Source organism: Mobula birostris, chromosome 2 (genome assembly GCF_030028105.1).
Source record: "Mobula birostris isolate sMobBir1 chromosome 2, sMobBir1.hap1, whole genome shotgun sequence".
NCBI classification, from domain to species: Eukaryota; Metazoa; Chordata; class Chondrichthyes; order Myliobatiformes; family Myliobatidae; genus Mobula; species Mobula birostris.
Window position 1 is genome coordinate 140339229 of NC_092371.1, and position 18852 is coordinate 140358080.

Here is an 18852-nt window from a genome sequence, read left to right on the forward strand (position 1 = left end):
TGCATCACAGCCTGGTATGGAAATACACTTGAACAGAAAATCCTATAAAAGGAAGCGGATACAGCCCAGTCAAACAGGTAAAGGCCTCTCCACCACTGAGCACATCTACACGGAGTGCTGTCACAGGAAGGTGGCATCCATCATCAAGGACCTCCACTATCCAGGCCATGCTGCCATCAGGAAGGTGATACAGGAGCCTCAGGGCCCACACCACCAGATTCAGAACAGTTATTACCCCTCAACCATCAGGCTCTTGAATGAGAATTCACTCAACTACTCTCGCCCCCATCACTGAACTATTCCCATAACCTTTGGACTCAATTTCAAGGGCTCGTCATCTCATGTCCTTGAAAGTTATTGCTTTTTTTTTTCCTTTTGTATTTGTAATTTGTTGTCTTTTGCACATGGGTCATTTGTCCATCCTGTTGGGTGTGGTCTTTCATTGATTCTATTGTTTTTTTTGTATTGATTATGTATGCACACATGAAAGTGAATCTCAGGGTTGTATATGGTGACATACATGTACTTTGATAATAAATTTACCTTGAACTTTGAAAAATGCATTCTAACAAGCATGAACTATTAAAATTTTTCCAGGTACAATATAACTGGAGCTTGCTGTACTATGGAAGGCGTAAAGAAGCTGATCCCTGAACGACTTCGGAAACGCAAAGGTGGTGAGAACTCCATCTGGGCTACTGATATTGAATACCACACAGATGGCTTGGAAAATTATTTTGGTGATGGTTCTCTGTGACACACAGTTCAAAAATATTTTTTGGAAGTGATCGTGCACTGATCTTCTATCTGTTTGGTTTTCATTCATAACTGCAACAGGATTCTCACTTTTCCAGAAGTAATAGTCTCCAGATATTGGTGATGGAGAACCAGGAACAGGCACAGGCTATTCAGACCTTCAAGCTTGCTCCACCATTCAATATAATTGTGGCCATTCATCCAAATTCGATACCCTCTTCCAGCTTTCTCCCTATATCCCTTAATCCCACAAAAATCTCGTTATTGATTATATTTAATGATTCGACTTCAATTACCTTTCATGGTGAAGTTTCTTTGGGAGAAAAATTCTCTCATCTCTATCTTAAGCGGCTTTCCCCATATTACTCAATAATTTTGAAATTGTCTGTGATGTAGGAAAGGGGGCACCTAATTAGCACCAATGTGTAACAGCCAGCCACCATATAAAAGATACTGCATTCAGTTTTACTATAACTAGTGGAAATTTTGCATGTTCCTCTCTTTACAAACAATGATTAAAATCTTTACAGTACAGCAGAAGATGATGCTGTAAGATGTTACTTCAGAGACCCTGCCACTGCATTGTTTTTCCAGCTGGTAGATGATATTTGTTGATATTAATTGTATTATGTATCTATAAACAAATGAGCAATAGCATGCTCAAAATCTCCAAGCCAAACTATAAGAATCAGAATCGGATTTAATATCACCGGCATATGTCATGAAATTTGTTAACTTTATGGCAGCAGTATGATGAAATACATGATAAATAAATACTGGAAAAAACCCTAAGTTACTTTAAGTATATATATGTCTATTAAATATTTATGTTAAAATATGTAGTGCAAACTAACAGAAATAAAATGGTAGCGAGGTAGTGTTCATGGATTCAATGTTCATTTAGAAATCGGATGGCAGAGGGTAAGAAGCTGTTCCTGAATCACCAAGTGTGTGCCTTCAGGCATGTGTGCCTCCTACCTGACTGTAACAATGAGAAGAGGGCGTGTCCTGGGAGGTGGGGATCCATAATGATCTATTGATCCGGTGGGGATTTATCGACTTGGCCAGAGTTCCTACCCATCTCTTTAGTGCACTTGATCTCTGCTAGGTTCATGCTTCCCTTATAACTCAGTCCAGGTACATTTTGGAAAGGGCCAAAGAGTTTGATAGAACGTAACCTGTTGAATTGATGATGTGCTCCACTATAGTGCAAGTATGCCTCCTTGTGTAGCAGAAATAGCCTGTAACAAGGACACTGCTCTAATGGCTTACCAGAACCATGCCCTGGTTATTATTTTCCCTGTATTATTGATGGGAATACTCTTTCAGCTGAGAGGAGTGTACCATTTTCCTTGAATACTATCTGCATTAGTGCAGGTTTCACTAGCTCAGTTACTGTACACGAGGCTCTTTAAATGTGCTGGAAAGTGTTCAACTTGTTTGCTATCTTTCACAACTGGCATTTGAACAATAAAGACCCACCACCCCCAAGCTCCCTACATATCCCCTGGCATTATGGAGAAATGGCAGGTCGGTGGAACTGAGTCATCACCTATGACGTTATTGAATAGTGGGGCTGGCTTAACAGGCCAGATAATTTACTCCTCCTCCTGTATCATATGTTCTTATGTTATGCCTTGGTGAGTATCACTTATAGTACACATTGCTGTGACCTTTTCCAACTGGGTGACTTCAATCAGATCGATACCCAATAATCCCTTGTTTTTCCATAGTCTCACTTATTTGAATCACAAATCAGTATAAAGACATTCAATAGTGAGAATTTCCAAAGTTAAACATGATATGTCATGCTTTATTGATAAACTAGATTCAGATTCACTTCTTTATAACAGCACAACTTGATGATGTGCTGGGCTCAGCTCGCAAGTGTCGTCATACATTCTGGGGCCACTTTAGCATGCCCACAAAGCTCGGCAGAACAATACAGAACACAACAAGCAACAAAATACCATCCGCAAAACAAGCCCCTTTCCTCCTTACCACCCACCCACCCACCCACCCACACACACACACCATCCTCCAGCCCCAGGACAGGACGCTGGGCCTCCAGCGGACTCGTGGACAACTGGCCTCCAACCTTTTCAGTGGACTTTGACTTACAGATTTCCGATCAACCTCCTGGCTTTGATCTTCAGTACTGACCCCAGGACTAGCTGATGATGGGACCCTGAACTCCACACCATGAACACTGGGCTCACTGACTCACTTACCTAGAGACACACCAGCTCTCGTGCCCCTGCTCGCATAGACATCTGATCCTGGGATCTACCAACCTGGGGACTCGCTAACCTGGTGGGCCGTGGGCCATGAGCCATGAGCCCTCAGCCTCACGAGTTCTTATTCACAGCACTTGCCAGCCCAACATGCATGGATGTCCTTCATTACAAGTCCACATCACTGGCCTTCAAGCATGGAGCAATGGACTAGACACCAAATGCCGTTCATCCCAGCGGACCATCAAATTAATCAAAATATTTTTGTAAATAACCTGTCAAATTTTCTCTTAATAAACAAAATGTGTTCTAACAAAGCAAAAACAACTTTCACCGTGGGTGAATTTACTTTATTGAATTATTTTGTACCATTCTACCTCAATTGACTCTGCTTCAACAAGTGATGTGGCCAGCGACATCACTACATTCTGAGAATGTGCTATCCTTCACTACCAAGTACTTCTACAGACATGCGGATTCATGATTCTTGTTTTTTTTCAAGAAAGACTTTCAAACAAATTGGAGAATGAATTATCAAAAGATACATTTTTGGAATGATTCACTTTAAACTTCAACTTTTCTGTTGTGGAGTGCCAAGTGAGAGTGGGCCTGTGATTAACAGCAGCTGTGGTTTATTTGCTTTCCTTTTGGCAGTGAAGAGAGTTCATCTTTTTCACCAGTCAAAGGTTCAAAATTCAATCACTGTGCCTTTTCCATTTTTCGGTTAAGTGAAAGAAAGGAAGGTTTTCATTTAAACAGTATGTTTGATGCTCTGGAAACACTTGATACTACAGTTCAGCCAAAAAATACTTTTAAAGTTTGATTTTACTGGCAAACAGAATGCGCACAAAGGATTGGAACAATTAGCTACTTATCTGATACTTTTGGTGTTTGTTGAGAAGGATATGCTGGTTTCAGCATCATACAACTTCCTCTCATTTGAGTTCAAGTCTTTACTCTCGCATTCTTTGTGTTCATGTGAACTGGCAGATTGTTAGGAGCCTTCCAAAGTCTCATCAAAGGGCGACAGCAATGACAACGCAGCCCTCTCAGGGTGAGTGCTGTATTGTATTTAAATATGACCTCAAACCTTGAAGCATGATTTTGACCCTCAAATTCCGGCTCAACGATGAAAATAATGGTGTTGATTCCAGAGGAGCTTTTAAATTAAAAATACTCAAGATTCATAAACTATTAAGCATGTCATGAATTTATTTCTTTTCTTGAGAATTTATTCTCTTTAAATGCTGCTCAAGTATTGAAACTGCTCTAATTGCTTTGAGGCCAAAAGGGCTTTCAATGGGGAAAGAGATGGTGAATGTGATTATGTTGCACATAGGAGGCTACAGATGGGTTAGGGTGAAACAATGCCCTGGAAGAAATGTCCCATTCTCCAGTCCACTCCTTCCTCCATAATGCTCCCCACAACTCTGTATCAAGAAAGCACTGTAATCCTCAATTATGCAATATCCAATCCTATCAAGTACCAAAGAAGTAAGGTAATAGATTATAAAGATGAAAAGGAACTTAATTGCAATTTAGAATTTGCTGGTTTAAGCTGGACTATGTAACAAGTTTCTTCACCCTGGTTCTGGCAAATATATTGTTTATTGTCCCTCTACATTTCTCATCATCTATGTCAATATGTCCTTCATGAAGTATCTCATTTTCCTATCTGACCACGAACTGAGCTTTGAGGATCATAAGAATGCTACCTACGAGGGTGTCTACCTATTCAACATTGCCCAATTCCAGAATTTTTTCTTAAGTTTGATGAGATATTTGGGATATATCTACCCTAGTAACAGTTATGGTCCGGGTGCAGGACAATTGGACTAGGCAGATTAATGGTTCAGCATTGACTAGATGGGCCAAAGGACCTGTTTCTGTGCTGTATTTTTTCTGTAACTCTTCCGTAGTCTATCTTGGAATGATCTGCTGAAATTTCTTTACAAGGTGTGCATGCAGATCTGCAGATGCTTATCTTAGAGGGCAATGCCTATCAGGAAGATGAAACCAAAGAATATCTTTTACCATTTATGTTTAGAAATTGCACATCTTTTGTAATCTTTTATTAAATAGTATTTAGGATGTGCTAGCATTCACATGGTCAGCAAACAAAAATATTTTGATTAGATGAGAATTTCAGCCTTTTAAATTTTATTTTGGTAAAATATGGTACTATTTGTAGTTTGGTTCCTGCCTCATCTTTTCTGAAGTTTGGGGAAGGCAGGAGAATGGGGATGAGAAGGATAATAAATCAGCCATGATGGAATGGCAAAGCAGCCTCGATGGGCCGAATGGCCTAATTCTATTCCTGTGTCCTTTGCTCTTATGGGTTAGATTCCAACATAATATTTTGAATAAGGAACATTGCAGTTTTATATAGGTGTGAAGAATTTCTAAAATGTGACCAGGGTAGTTTTCAAGGACAACATATACAGAATGTTGGAGAAACTCAGCATCTATGGAGGGGCATAACCTGTTAATATTTCATGCCAAAATCCTGATGAAGGGTCTCAGCCCTAAAATCAACATCAACAGGAACATTAACAGCGGCAGGGCATGTTGAGAAAGCAGTCATTGAAGCATAATTAACTTTGAGTTTATCATGCTGAATCTTTACAACAGTGAACTTCCATAATGGTTCACCTTCAACTGGACAATTTTTCATTTTTGCTTTGTTTCTTTGCCTTTACCTGTCTCATATTCTTATATTTCCTTATCTCTTTTTGTGGCATGTGTACGTGATTATACATTGACTTAAATAATTCAGCTTGGATTTTCTGATTAGGGCTTCATGTGATCACTAGGATTCTTCAATCTGAACAGTTATGCAATCCACCATTGGTTACCTTGTTAACATATAGAGGCTACAGCTCCATTTCGGTTTCTACATGTGACACAGTGCAAATAACTGCCACACACGATAAAATCCAGGCCTGTTCTCTGTAGTAGGGTTTGAACTACAATCCACAGTTGGCACCTTAGTCTCTTGGTAGACTCAATATCTATGTTCCAAGGATGCAGTTACGGACAGAGTAGAGCTCTAATGTTACATAATGTAATTATTAATATATGAGCATAAGCACTTGCATGATTCTCACTTTAGCTGTCATCACCTGTCCTCTGGCTTTCACTGTTCTAAATCTTGAAGATGACGGAATGCAGTAATCTTGATCTTAGTAAATTTTTAATATGTTGCTTTGGATCTGGAGTAACAATTATTTCATTCTTCTTTACACTTGTGTACTGGAAATGACATTAAACAATTATGAATCTTTAGTGATTGTTATCACTCTGAATTCCACATGAGGTGAAGGAGACTATCAAATAATTTAGGCTGCAGTTGTATCGAAAGTTAAGATGTTTCACTACATGAGGACAAGATTCCATGCGAGAATTCAAGTTACTCTCCACACAACTGTAGTGGAACATAAAATGGTAGAAGGGAATGGAAATAATAATGCTGGTGAACAGGCAGAGGGACGGCAGTTGTGCACAGATGAAGCAATTCTAGCTTTTGGAGGCTCTTAACTGATATAAACAATTTCCTCAGACTCTGGATTGTTTAGGCAAACAGGCTGACTAAAGGTGTCGTACTAATTTCTGCAACTCTGTTTTTCACCCAGATGAAATGGTTGAAAATATGTATGAGGACTTGGAGGAAGATTAGACCCTGCCCTTCTGACTTCAGCCCTGCAGGAGAGCCTCAGCCACACCTATTCCATCATTTCTGAGTGCCTGCCAGAGAGAAACATCTGAGGTGTTGCACACTAGTGATGGGTACTTTCATGGTAATTCATAACTCACAAATAGCCAGATGGAAAAGGAAATGGAAGAAAAGGATAAAGACAATCTATTAATAGAAAGGTCGGAGGTATCAAACCTTGGCTGAGGAGCATTGGATATAGTTCTCACAGTCACTGATTTGAAACCACAATTTTGATTATTGAGAAGGAACTACAAACTGTTATGCAAGATGCACAACTTCTGGACAATATGCACCAGCACAAGAAGAAATATTGAAATGCCTTTATATGCCATTATATTTACTACTAGATAGAATAATAAATAAGAAAGATCCTTGCAAGTGATTTCATCACTGGCGACTCGGAAATCATTTGCTACCAAAGAGGCAGCTTACACAGCAAAGCAGAGGTATTCACAAAGATCATTACAGACCAGCCCAAAGACACAAAAAGAAATCAAGCTTCGTTGGTGCATAGCTCGAGAAATCTATGCTTAAACGGCAGAAAGCAACTGTTCAGTTGTACGAAGTCTTAGACTCCGTTTGGAGTATAGAGTTTTGCTTTGGGCAGAGCACCACAGAAGATAATTTTGCACAAGTTTAAATGTAAATGTATCAGAATGATATAAAAAAATTATAGGCAAAACGTTAGCTTTGGATATGCTCACCAGATTAGGGTCATTAATGGAGAGTCAGAGTTGGGTCTGATTTGAGGCCATCGACTGAAACATTAGCTCTTATCCTTTCTCTACAGATGCCGCTTTACTTGAGCATTTCCAGCTTTTAAAAACGCAAACACGAGGAAATCTGCAGATGCTGGAATTTCAAGCAACACACATAAAAAATGCTGGTGAATGCAGCAGGTCAGGCAGCATCTATAGGAAGACGTACAGATGACGTTTCGGGCCAAGACTCTTCGTCAGGACTAACTGAAAAAACAGATAGCCCTTACTTATCTCTTCTTTCAGTTAGTCCTGACGAAGGGTCTCAGCCCGAAATGTCAACTGTACCTCTTCCTATAGATGCTGCCTGGCCTGCTGCATTTCCAGCTTTTTCTGTTTTAATCCAAGGTTTTAAGGGCCACATTGTAAGAATTGGCTTGTATTCTTTGAGTTTCGAAGATTGAGGGTGTACCTAATTGAAGTTAATACAGAGGTACAGAAATAACTAATTTTTCATGGATTATGCAGAACAAGACAGAGTAAATGAAATATTGGAGCCAAACCATTTAAGAATGAGGCATAGATGCATTTCTCATACAAATAATTGTGGAAGTTAAACTCTTTCCTCATCCTGCCCATCCCCCTGCAAAGAGAGGGTTGTAGATGTCAGGACTGAGGAAGATTTATATTTTTTTCTCTATCAAGATATTATGAGAAATGAGTCAAAGAGAGAGAAATTGAGTTAGTACAAATCAACTCTAATCAAATTCAGTCCTGAAACAGGCTCAGGGACCAACTGTTTTACCTCTCTAACTCATGGAGTACATCTTCATAGAAACGGGATTTCTGCTCCTAGAAGTTCGATATTTCCTGAGGACTTCTCCTCAGTTCCTTTTGGAGGGGTGGCTAACACACATGTAGCAATTGCTTCTAAAGTGATTTGCAGAAGCTTTTAAGAGATGCACATTATGTGAAGCACCTGTCATATTTTTCAGTTAATGTACACTAAAATGAGTAATTGTAAGTGTCTGCACACCAAATGACTTGGTAAACTGGATACAAGTGAACTTAATCACAGGGTAGTGGTGGAGGGCTGTTCTTCTGACTAGAGGCCCATGACCAGTGGTGTTCTGCAAGTTATACTTCTGGTATAAATGATCTGGTTAGTAAGTTAGCAGATAACATGATAATTGGTGAAACTCTAGATAGTGAGGAAAGTTGTCATATATATCTGGCAGGGTTATGTAAATTTCCATCTAACTGCGTAGGTTTCCTCCCACATTCCAAAAACTTATGGGTTAGATTTAGTAAGCTGTGGCATGGCGATACTTGCGGGCTGCCTCTAGCACATTCTTGGTCTGTGTTGGTCATTGATGCAAACAATACATTTCACTGTACATTTTGATAGTTCAATGTACAAGTCACAAATAAAGCTAATCTCAAGCTGAGCTTCATCCATACAAATGTGAGGTGATGCATTTTGGGAGGACAAATGCAAGACGAAAGTAGATGGCAAGATCTTTAGGAGCATTGCTGTATAGAAGGATCATGGAGTGTAAGTCCTGAGCTCCCTGAAGGTAGCAACACAAGTTGATAGGGTGCAAGGAAGGAGTTCTACATGATTACCTTCATCAGTCTGGGCATCAGCTCTGAAATTTGGCAGGTCATGTTACAGCTGTATAAAGCATTGGTTAGGCTACATTTAGAGTAATGTGTGTGGTTCTGGGTGCCACACTTTAGAGAAATGTGAAAGCTTTGGTGAAGATGAAGAAGAGGTTTACTAGGATGTTGCCTGGATGAGACAGTATTAGAAGTAAGGATAGTTCAGATTATTTTTTCTGGAGCATCAAAGCCTGATGTCCTGATAGAAATCTATATTATAAGAGGTATAGATAAGGCAGAGGTTGATAGATTCTCAACTGGTCAGGGCATGAAGGGATGCGGGGAGAAGGCAGGAAATTGGGGCTGAGAAGAAAATTAGATCAGCCATATGGCCTAACTCTGCTCCTCTATCTTACGGTCTTATAAGAGTGCTAAGTCAGATTTATTTTCCTATGTGGAAATGTCAAATATCAGAAGGCTTAGGGTTAAGGAGAATTGCAAAACAAATTGTTCTTAAACAAAGCTGCTGGGGAAGTAGGAGAAGCAAATATGGTAGCAACGTTTAAGAGATGATTACACAGAATCATGAGCAGGAGAAAATGGATGGATTTTGACCATATACAGGCAGATGACACTAATTCAACTTGATGTTGTAGCTAGTGTGGACATATTGGGTTCTACATTATATGCTCAGATACAACTTAACTGCATTAGCTAATATTACATAGAACTTAGAATAGTACAGCACAGTACAGGCCCTTCGGCCCACAATGTTGTGCCGACCCTCAAACCCTGCCTCCCATATAAGCCCCCACCTTAAATTCCTCCATATACCTGTTTAGTAGTCTCTTAAACTTCGCTAGTGTATCTGCCTCCACCACTGACTCAGGCAGTGCATTCCACGCACCAACCACTCTCTGAGTAAAAAACCTTCCTCTAATATTCCCCCTTGAACTTCCCACCCCTTACCTTAAAGCCATGTCCTCTTGTATTGAGCAGTGGTGCCCTTTCCCATGTTTCCACATCCTTCCTATAGTGAGGTGACCAGAACTGGACACAGTACTCCAAGTGTGGCCTAACCAGAGTTTTATAGAGCTGCAGCATTACATCGCGACTCCTAAACTCTATCCTTCGACTTATGAAAGCTAACACCCCATAAGCTTTCTTAACTACCCTATCCACCTGTGAGGCAACTTTCAGGGATCTGTGGACATGTACCCCGAGATTCCTCTGCTCCTCCACACTACCAAGTATCCTGCCATTTACTTTGTACTCTGCCTTGGAGTTTGTCCTTCCAAAGTGTACCACCTCACACTTCTCTGGGTTGAACTCCATCTGCCACTTCTCAGCCCACTTCTGCATCCTATCAATGTCTCTCTGCAATCTTTGACAATCCTATACACTATCTACAACACCACCAACCTTTGTGTCATCTGCAAACTTACCAACCCACCCTTTTACCCCCACATCCAGGTCGTTAATAAAAATCATGAAAAGTAGAGGTCCCAGAACAGATGCTTGTGGGACTCCACTAGTCACAATTCTCCAATCTGAATGTACTCCCTCCACCACCACCCTCTGCCTTCTGCAGGCAAGCCAATTCTGAATCCACCTGGCCAACCCTGGATCCCATGCCTTCTGACTTTCTGAATAAGTCTACCGTGTGGAACCTTGTCAAATGCCTTACTAAACTCCATATAGATCACATCCACTGCACTACCCTCATCGATATGCCTGGTCACCTCCTCAAAGAACTCTATCAGGCTTGTTAGACACGATCTGCCTTGCACAAAGCCATGCTGACTGTCCCTGATCAGACCATGATGCCGAAAGATCCTATCTCTAAGAATCTTTTCCAACAGCTTTCCCACCACAGACGTAAGGCTCACTGGTCTATAATTACCCGGACTATCCCTACTACCTTTTTTGAACAAGGGGACAACATTTGCCTCCCTCCAATCCTCCGGTACCATTCCCGTGGACAACGTGGACATAAAGATCCTAGCCAGAGGCTCAGCAATCTCTTCTCTCGCCTCGTGGAGCAGCCTGGGGAATATTCCGTCAGGCCCCAGGGACTTATCTGTCCTAATGTATTTTAACAACTCCAACACCTCCTCTCCCTTAATATCAACATGCTCCAGAACATCAGCCTCACTCATATTGTCCTCACCATCATCAAGTTCCCTCTCATTGGTGAATACCGAAGAGAAATATTCATTGAGGACCTCGCTCACTTCCACAGCCTCCAGGCACATCTTCCCACCTTTATCTCTAACCGGTCCTACCTTCACTCCTGTCATCCTTTTTTTCTTCACATAATTGAAGAATGCCTTGGGGTTTTCCTTTTTCCTACTTGCCAAGGTCTTCTCATGCCCCCTTCTTGCTCTTCTCAGCCCCTTCTTAAGCTCCTTTCTTGCTTCCCTATATTCCTCAATAGACCCATCTGATCCTTGCTTCCTAAACCTCATGTATGCTGCCTTCTTCCACCTGACTAGATTTTCCACCTCACTTGTCACCCATGGTTCCTTCACCCTACCATTCTTTATCTTCTTCACCGGGACAAATTTATTCCTAACATCCTGCAAGAGATCTCTAAACACCGACCACATGTCCATAGTACATTTCCCTGCAAAAACATCATCCCAATTCACACCCGCAAGTTCTAGCCTTATAGCCTCATAATTTGCCTTTCCCCAATTAAAAATTTTCCTGTGCTCTCTGATTCTATCCTTTTCCATGATAATGCTAAAGGCCAGGGAGCGGTGGTCACTGTCCCCCAGATGCTCACCCACTGAGAGATCTGTGACCTGACCCAGTTCATTACCTAGTACTAGATCTAGTATGGCATTCCCCCGGTCGGCCTGTGCACATACTGTGACAGGAATCCGTCCTGGACACACTTAAACTCTGCCCCATCTAAATCCTTGGAACTAATCAGGTGCCAATCAATATTAGGGAAGTTAAAGTCACCCATGGTAACAACCCTGTTATTTTTGCACCTTTCCAAAATCTGCCTCCCAATCTGCTCCTCTGTATCTCTGCTGCTACCAGGGGGCCTATAGAATACCCCCAATAGAGTAACTGCTCCCTTCCTGTTCCTGACTTCCACCCATATTGACTCAAAAGAGGATCCTGCTACATTACCCACCCTTTCTGTAGCTGTAATAGTATCCCTGACCAGTAATTCCACCCCTCCTCCCCTTTTTCCGCCCTCCCTATCCCTTTTAAAGCACTGAAATCCAGAAATATTGAGAATCCATTCCTGCCCTGGTGCCAGCCAAGTCTCTGTCATGGCCACTACATCAGAATTCCATGTATGTATCCAAGCTCTCAGTTCATCACCTTTGTTCCTGATGCTTCTTGCATTGAGGTACACACACTTCAGCCCTTCTACCTTACTGTCTTTACACCGTTTATTCTGCTTCTCTTTCCTCAAAGCCTCTCTATATGTTAGATCTGGCTTTACTCCATGCACTTCTTTCACTGCTCTATCACTCTGGGTCCCATCCCCCTTGCAAATTAGTTTAAACCCTCCCGAACCACACTAGCAAATCCACCTGCAAGGATATTGCTCCCGCTCGAGTTCAGCTGCAACCCATCCAATCTGTACAGGTCCCACCTTCCCCAGAAGAAATCCCAATGATCTAAAAATCTAAAACCCTGCTCCCTGCACCAACTCCTCAGCCACGCATTCAACTGCCATCTCCAAATCTTACCATCACTGTCACGTAGCACTGGCAGCAATCCTGAGAACGCCACCCTTGAGGTCCTGTTCTTCAGCCTTCTGCCTAGTTCCCAAAACTCACACTTCAGGACCTCATCCTTCTTCCTGCCTATGTCATTGGTCCCAACATGTATCACGACTTCTAGTTGCTTTCCCTTTCGTACCAGGATGTCATGCACCTGGTCAGAGACATCCCGGATCCTGGCACCCAGGAGGCAACAAACCATGCGGGTGTCCTTCTCACGTTCACAAAATCTCGTCTGCTCCCCTGACTGTAGAGTCTCCAATGACAACAGCTCTCCTCTTCTCCGTCCCACTCTTCTGCACCACCGGGTCAGACTCAGTGCCGGAGGCCCTGCCACCGTGGCTCACACCTGGTCGGTCGTCCCCGCCAACAGTATCCAGGACAGTAACCTTATTATTCAGGGGAATGGCTACTGGGTTGCTCTGCACTACTTGTCTGCTCACCTTCGCTTTTCCCCCTCTGACTGTCACCCAACGACCTGCTTCCGACAGCCTAGGTGTGACTACCTCCCGGTAGCTCTCATCTATGACTGCCTCATTCTCCCTTATGAGTCGAAGGTCATCCAGCTGCTGCTCCAGATTCCTTACATGGTCTTCCAGATCACCCAGCCATATGTACTTCTGGCAGATGTGACTCTGCGGGAGAGGGGAGTTCCCCCAAGACTGCCACATCTCACATGAGAGGCACATCACCATCTCAGGAGGCATTGTAAAATCGAACTGCGAGCAAGCTTGTCCTCCACCTCTTCTCTTCTCTTCTCTTCTCTTCTCTTCGAAGCCTCTCAAGTCAAAGCCTCAAAGCTCCACTCCTTCACTGGCTGCTTCGCTTGAGCTATCCCTCTATTTATCTGTTTTAACTTTTCAAAATGTTTGGTCACCTGACTTCGACTGCCCAATCAGCTGCTTTCTGCTGAGCTATTCAAATCTTGATTGTCTAATCAACGGCTTTCTGCTCATCTATTCAAATCTTGATTGACTTGATTGCACAGACCAACTGCCAAAACTGCCAGAATCTCTCGAGTCAAAGCCTCAAAGCTCCACTCCTTCACTGGCCCACTCACGCACTGGCCGCTTCGCTTGATCTATCCCTCTGTTTATCTGTTTTAGCTTTTCAAAATGTTTGGTCACCTGACTTCGACTGCCCAATCAGCTGCTTTCTGCTGAGTCTAAGCTATTCAAATCTTGATTGTCTAATCAATGGCTTTCTGCTGATCTATTCCGACTAGAAGAGCAACAAATAACATGCTGGAAGAATTCAGTGGGCTAAACATAACCTTTGGGGAGGGGGAGACAGGAATTGTCAACATTTCAAGTCAAAGGACTGATGCAGGCTTTCTTTTCCACCCCGTAGATCCCACTGGATTTGCTTTGCTCCTCCAGCAGATTGGTGCACCAAACCACCAAACCAACCATTTGTGTCCCCGTTTTATTACTTTATTGTGGAGTATACAAAGCATGCCTTCCTTGAAGGAATTGCCTCCTTTCTTCAGCAGTTCTGATGCAGAATTTTGACCTGAAATGTCAACAACTCCTTCCTCCCTCCACCACAGATGCTGCTCGACTCACTGATTTCACCCGGCTGATAGCTTACGCTTCAGATTCCAGTATCTACAGTGAATTGTTCCTCCAGTGACCAGAAGAGTATAGACACATTTATGGTGAGCTGGTTCAATCCAGATTGAGATGGGTCTACTCACAATCTGCCCTCGTGCCACTGGCTGCTTCCTTCATGGAATGGAAGCAAAAGAGTAATCGTTACAGGCATGGCTGCATTCACTGATGGAACAGGGCGGGCAAGAGTGTGCAGAAAGCTGGCACCATGGTGGTTTGTCAATGACTGATTTCCATACTAATTGGATCTGTTAGTATCTATGCAACATACACAAAATGTGGAGAAACTCAGCAGGTCAGGCAGCATCTACGGAGGGGAGTAAACAGTTGGCATTTCTGTCTGCCAGGTTTCATGCAAATGGAAATATTGAAGTAATTGATAAAAGAGGGATGGTTACGTGGCAACTATGTTCCTATGGGGATTTCAATTTCCCTATTTTCATTGTCTATTTTGATTGGTGAACACACTGGATGTGAGGGTTTATCGGGCACGCCTAAAATGATATTGTAGATGTTGAACTCAGAGTAATGTACTGCTGGTATCTTTGTCAATGTGAACAAGTGAGCCCTAGAATATATTTCCAACAGAGGACGTTGTGTGATCTGATGTACTACTTTCATGTGTTAGTGCACCAATGAGATAGCTGCTCTTCTCTTTCTGGGTGGTGCAGATGAAGTCTTCCTGCACTGTTCTTCGGCAGTTGAACAGGGCACGACTACGCAAGTGCGTGTAAGTTGGATCGTGAGGCAGTGGGAGTGTTTAAAAGTGAGTAGATTGTGAAGGTCGATGATTTCTTCGGCAGTTGAACAGAGCACGACTGTGCAAGCACGTGTAAATCGGACCGTCAGGCAGCAGGAGTGTTTAAAAGTGAGCTGATTGACGGAGTAGAGGGAGACAGAGTAAGAAGGCTTTGGCTTGAGAGGCTTCAGCGAGCAGAGGCTGAGGACCAGCTTCACTCCAAGTGAGGTAAGGCCGGGTAAGTTCCTTAAATTAATTTAATTACCTTAAGAGTAGGTAAATGAGGCATCAGTTAGGGCAGTTGAGTACTCCGTTTGCAATATGTGGGAAGTCAGGGCGAGCACAATTGTCCCTGATGACTACACCTGTGGAAAGTGCATCCAGCTGCAGCTCCTGACAATCCAAGTTAGGGAACTGGAGCTGGAGCTGGATGAACTTCGGATCATTTGGAAGGCAGAGGCAGAAATACACAGGAGTTACTGAGAGATAGTCACCCCTAAGAGTCAGGAGACAGGTAGCTGGGTGACTGTCAGGAGAGGGAAGGGGAATAGACAGAATGAGCAGAGCACCCCTGTGGCCATTCCCACCAATAATAAGTATATCATCTTGGATACCGTTGATGGGGATGACCCACAATGGGATAAGTTGCAGTGGTTGGGTGTCTGGCACTGAGACGGGACCCTCAGCTCAGAAGGGAAGGAGGGAAAAGAGAAGAACAGTAGTGATAGGGGATTTGATAGTTAGGGGGACAGATAAGAGGTTCTGTGGAAGAGATCGAGAATCCTTGATGGTCTGTTGCCTCCCTGGTGCCAAGGTCCGTGATATCGCGGATTGAGTTCTCAGTATTCTCAAGAGGAAGGGTGAGCAGCCGGATGTTGTGGTCCATGTAGGGACCAATGACGTGGGTAGGAAGAGTGAGGAGGTCCTGAAGGGCAAGTTTAAGGAGTTAGGCACTAAGTTAAAGGACAGGACCTCCAGGATAGCAAGCTCAGGATTGCTACCAGTGCCACTTGCAGGCGGGTTTAGAAATTGTAAGATAGCGCAGATCAACACATGACTGAAGACATGGTGCATGAGGGCGGACTTCAGATTTATAGATAATTGGGCAGTTTTCCAGGGAAGATGGGACTTGTTCCAGTGGGACTGTTTACATCTGAACTGGAGGGGGACAAATATTCTTGCAGGTAGGTTTGCTAGAGAGGCTCCAATAGATTTAAACTAGATACAAGGGGCGAAGGGAACCAGAGTGTAGGAACAGATGTAGGGGAGAAGGAAGAAAAAGGAGCTAGTAAAGTTGTTTGCACGGTTAGTAATAAACAGAGAGAAAGAGGTGGAAAATTTCTTAAATGCATTTACAGGTACTTTAATGCTGGGAGCATCGTAAGAAAGGTGGATGAGCTTAGAGCATGGATTGATACCTGGAAGTATGATGTTGTAGCTATTAGTGAAACATGGTTGCGGGAGGGGTGTGATTGGCAACTAAATATTCCTGGATTTCATTGCTTCGGGTGTGATAGAATAAGAGGGACAAGAGGGAGAGGTGTTGCATTGCTTGTCAGAGAAAATATTACAATGGCACTCTGGCAGGATAGATTAGAGGGCTCATCTAGGGAGGCTATTTGGGTGGAATTGAGGAACGGGAAAGGTGTAGTAACACTTAAAGGGGTGAATTATAGACCATCAAATGGGGAGCGAGAATTGGAGGAGCAAATTTGTAAGGAGATAGCAGATATTTCTAGTAAGCACAAGTTTGTGATTGTGGGAGATTTTAATTTTCCACACATAGACTGGGAAGCCCATACTGTAAAAGGGCTGCTTGGTTTGGTGTTTGTAAAATGTGTGCAGGATAGTTTTTTGCAGCAATACATAGAGGTACCAACTAGAGAAGGGGCAGTGTTGGATCTCCTGTTAGGGAATGAGATAGGTCAGGTGTCGGAGGTTGGTGTTGGGGAGCACTGCCATTAGTTTCAATATAATTATGGAGGAGGATAGGTCTGGACCCAGGGTTGAGATTTTTGATTGGAGGAAGGCTAACTTTAAGGAGATGCGAAAGGATTTAGAAAGAGTGGACTGGTACAATTTATTTTATGGGAAAGATGTAATAGAGAAGTGGAGGTCATTTAAAGGTGAAATTTTGAGGGTACAGAATCTTTATGTTCCTGTTAGGATGAAAGGAAAGGTTAGAAGAGGATACTAAAAGCTTTTTCAAGTATATAAAGAGTAAAAGACAGGTGAGAATAGATATAGGACCGATAGAAAATGATGCTGGAGAAACCGTAATGGGAGATAAGGAGGTGGCAGAGGAACTGAACGAGTATTTTGCATCAGTCTTCACTGAGGAAGACATCAGCAGTATACCGGACACTCAAGGGTGGCAGGGAAGAGAAGTGTGCACAGTCACAATTACGACAGAGAAAGTACTCAGCAAGCTGAATAGTCTAAAGGTAGATAAATCACCCGGACCAGATAGAATGCACCCGCGTGTTCTGAAGGAAGTAGCTGTGGAGATTGCGGAGGCATTAGCGATGATCTTTCAAAAGTCGATAGATTCTGGCATGGTTCTGGAGGACTGGAAGATTACAAATGTCACTCCGCTATTTAAGAAGGGGGCAAGGAAGCAAAAAGGAAATTATAGGCCTGTTAGCTTGACATGGGTAGTTGGGAAGTTGTTGGAGTCGATAGTCGAGGATGAGGTTACAGAGTACCTGGAGGCATATGACAAGATAGGCAGAACTCAGCATGGGTTCCTTAAAGGAAAATCCTGCCTGACAAACCTATTACAATTTTTTGAGGAAATTACCAGTAGGCTAGACAAGGGAGATGCAGTGGATGTTGTATATTTGGATTTTCAGAAGGCCTTTGACAAGGTGCCACACATGAGGCTACTTAAGATAAGAGCCCATGGAATTACAGGAAAGTTACATACGTGGATAGAGCATTGGCTGATTGGCAGGAAACAGAGAGTGGGAATAAAGGGATCCTATTCTGGTTGGCTGCTGGTTACCAGTGGTGTTTCACAGGGGTCCGTGTTGGGGCCGCTTCTTTTTACATTGTACATCAACGATTTGGATTATGGAATAGATGGCTTTGTGGCTAAGTTTGCTGATGATACGAAGATAGGTGGAGGGGCCGGTAGTGCTGTGGAGACGGAGAGTCTGCAGAGAGACTTGGATAGATTGGAAGAATGGGCAAAGAAGTGGCAAATGAAATACAATGTTGGAAAGTGTATGGTTATGCACTTTGGCAGAAGAAATAAACGGGCAGACTATTATTTCAATGGGGAAAGAATTCAAAGTTCTGAGATGTAACGGGACGTGGGAATCTTCGTACAGGATACCCCTAAGGTTAACCTCCAGGTTGAGTCGGTAGTGAGGAAGGCAAATGCATTGTTGGCATTCATTTCCAGAGGAATAGAGTATAGGAGCAGGGATGTGATGTTGAGGCTCTATAAGGCGCTGGTGAGACCTCACTTAGAGTACTGTGGGCAGTTTTGGTCTCCTTATTTAAGAAAGGATGTGCTGACGTTGGAGAGGGTACAGAGAAGATTCACTAGAATGATTCCAGGAATGAGAGGGTTAACATATGAGGAACGTTTGTCTGCTCTTGGACTGTATCCCTTGGAGCTTAGAAGAATGAGGGGAGACCTCATAGAAACATTTCGAATGTTGAAAGGCATGGATAGAGTGGATGTGGCAAAGTTGTTTCCCATGATGGGGGAGTCTAGTACGAGAGGGCATGACTTAAGGATT

The 18852-nt window shown here is 42.9% G+C and overlaps 1 protein-coding gene across 6 annotated transcripts in view; it reads left to right on the plus strand.

Moving 5' to 3' along the window:
- The window catches only part of slc2a12 (solute carrier family 2 member 12), a 44803-nt gene extending 37725 nt beyond the window's left edge, over nucleotides 1-7078 (plus strand). For 3 of the 6 annotated variants that reach the window (XM_072249624.1, XM_072249641.1, XM_072249634.1), the window contains exon 6: nucleotides 598-3262. In XM_072249624.1, the coding sequence (XP_072105725.1) occupies nucleotides 598-757 (160 nt within the window). In that variant the 3' untranslated portion in view covers nucleotides 758-3262. Of the gene's footprint in view, nucleotides 1-597; nucleotides 3263-6622 lie in introns of those variants that run through there. The other 3 variants (XM_072249649.1, XM_072249657.1, XM_072249665.1) reach the window with 3 other exon arrangements.
- The last annotated feature ends 11774 nt before the right edge of the window (nucleotides 7079-18852 follow it).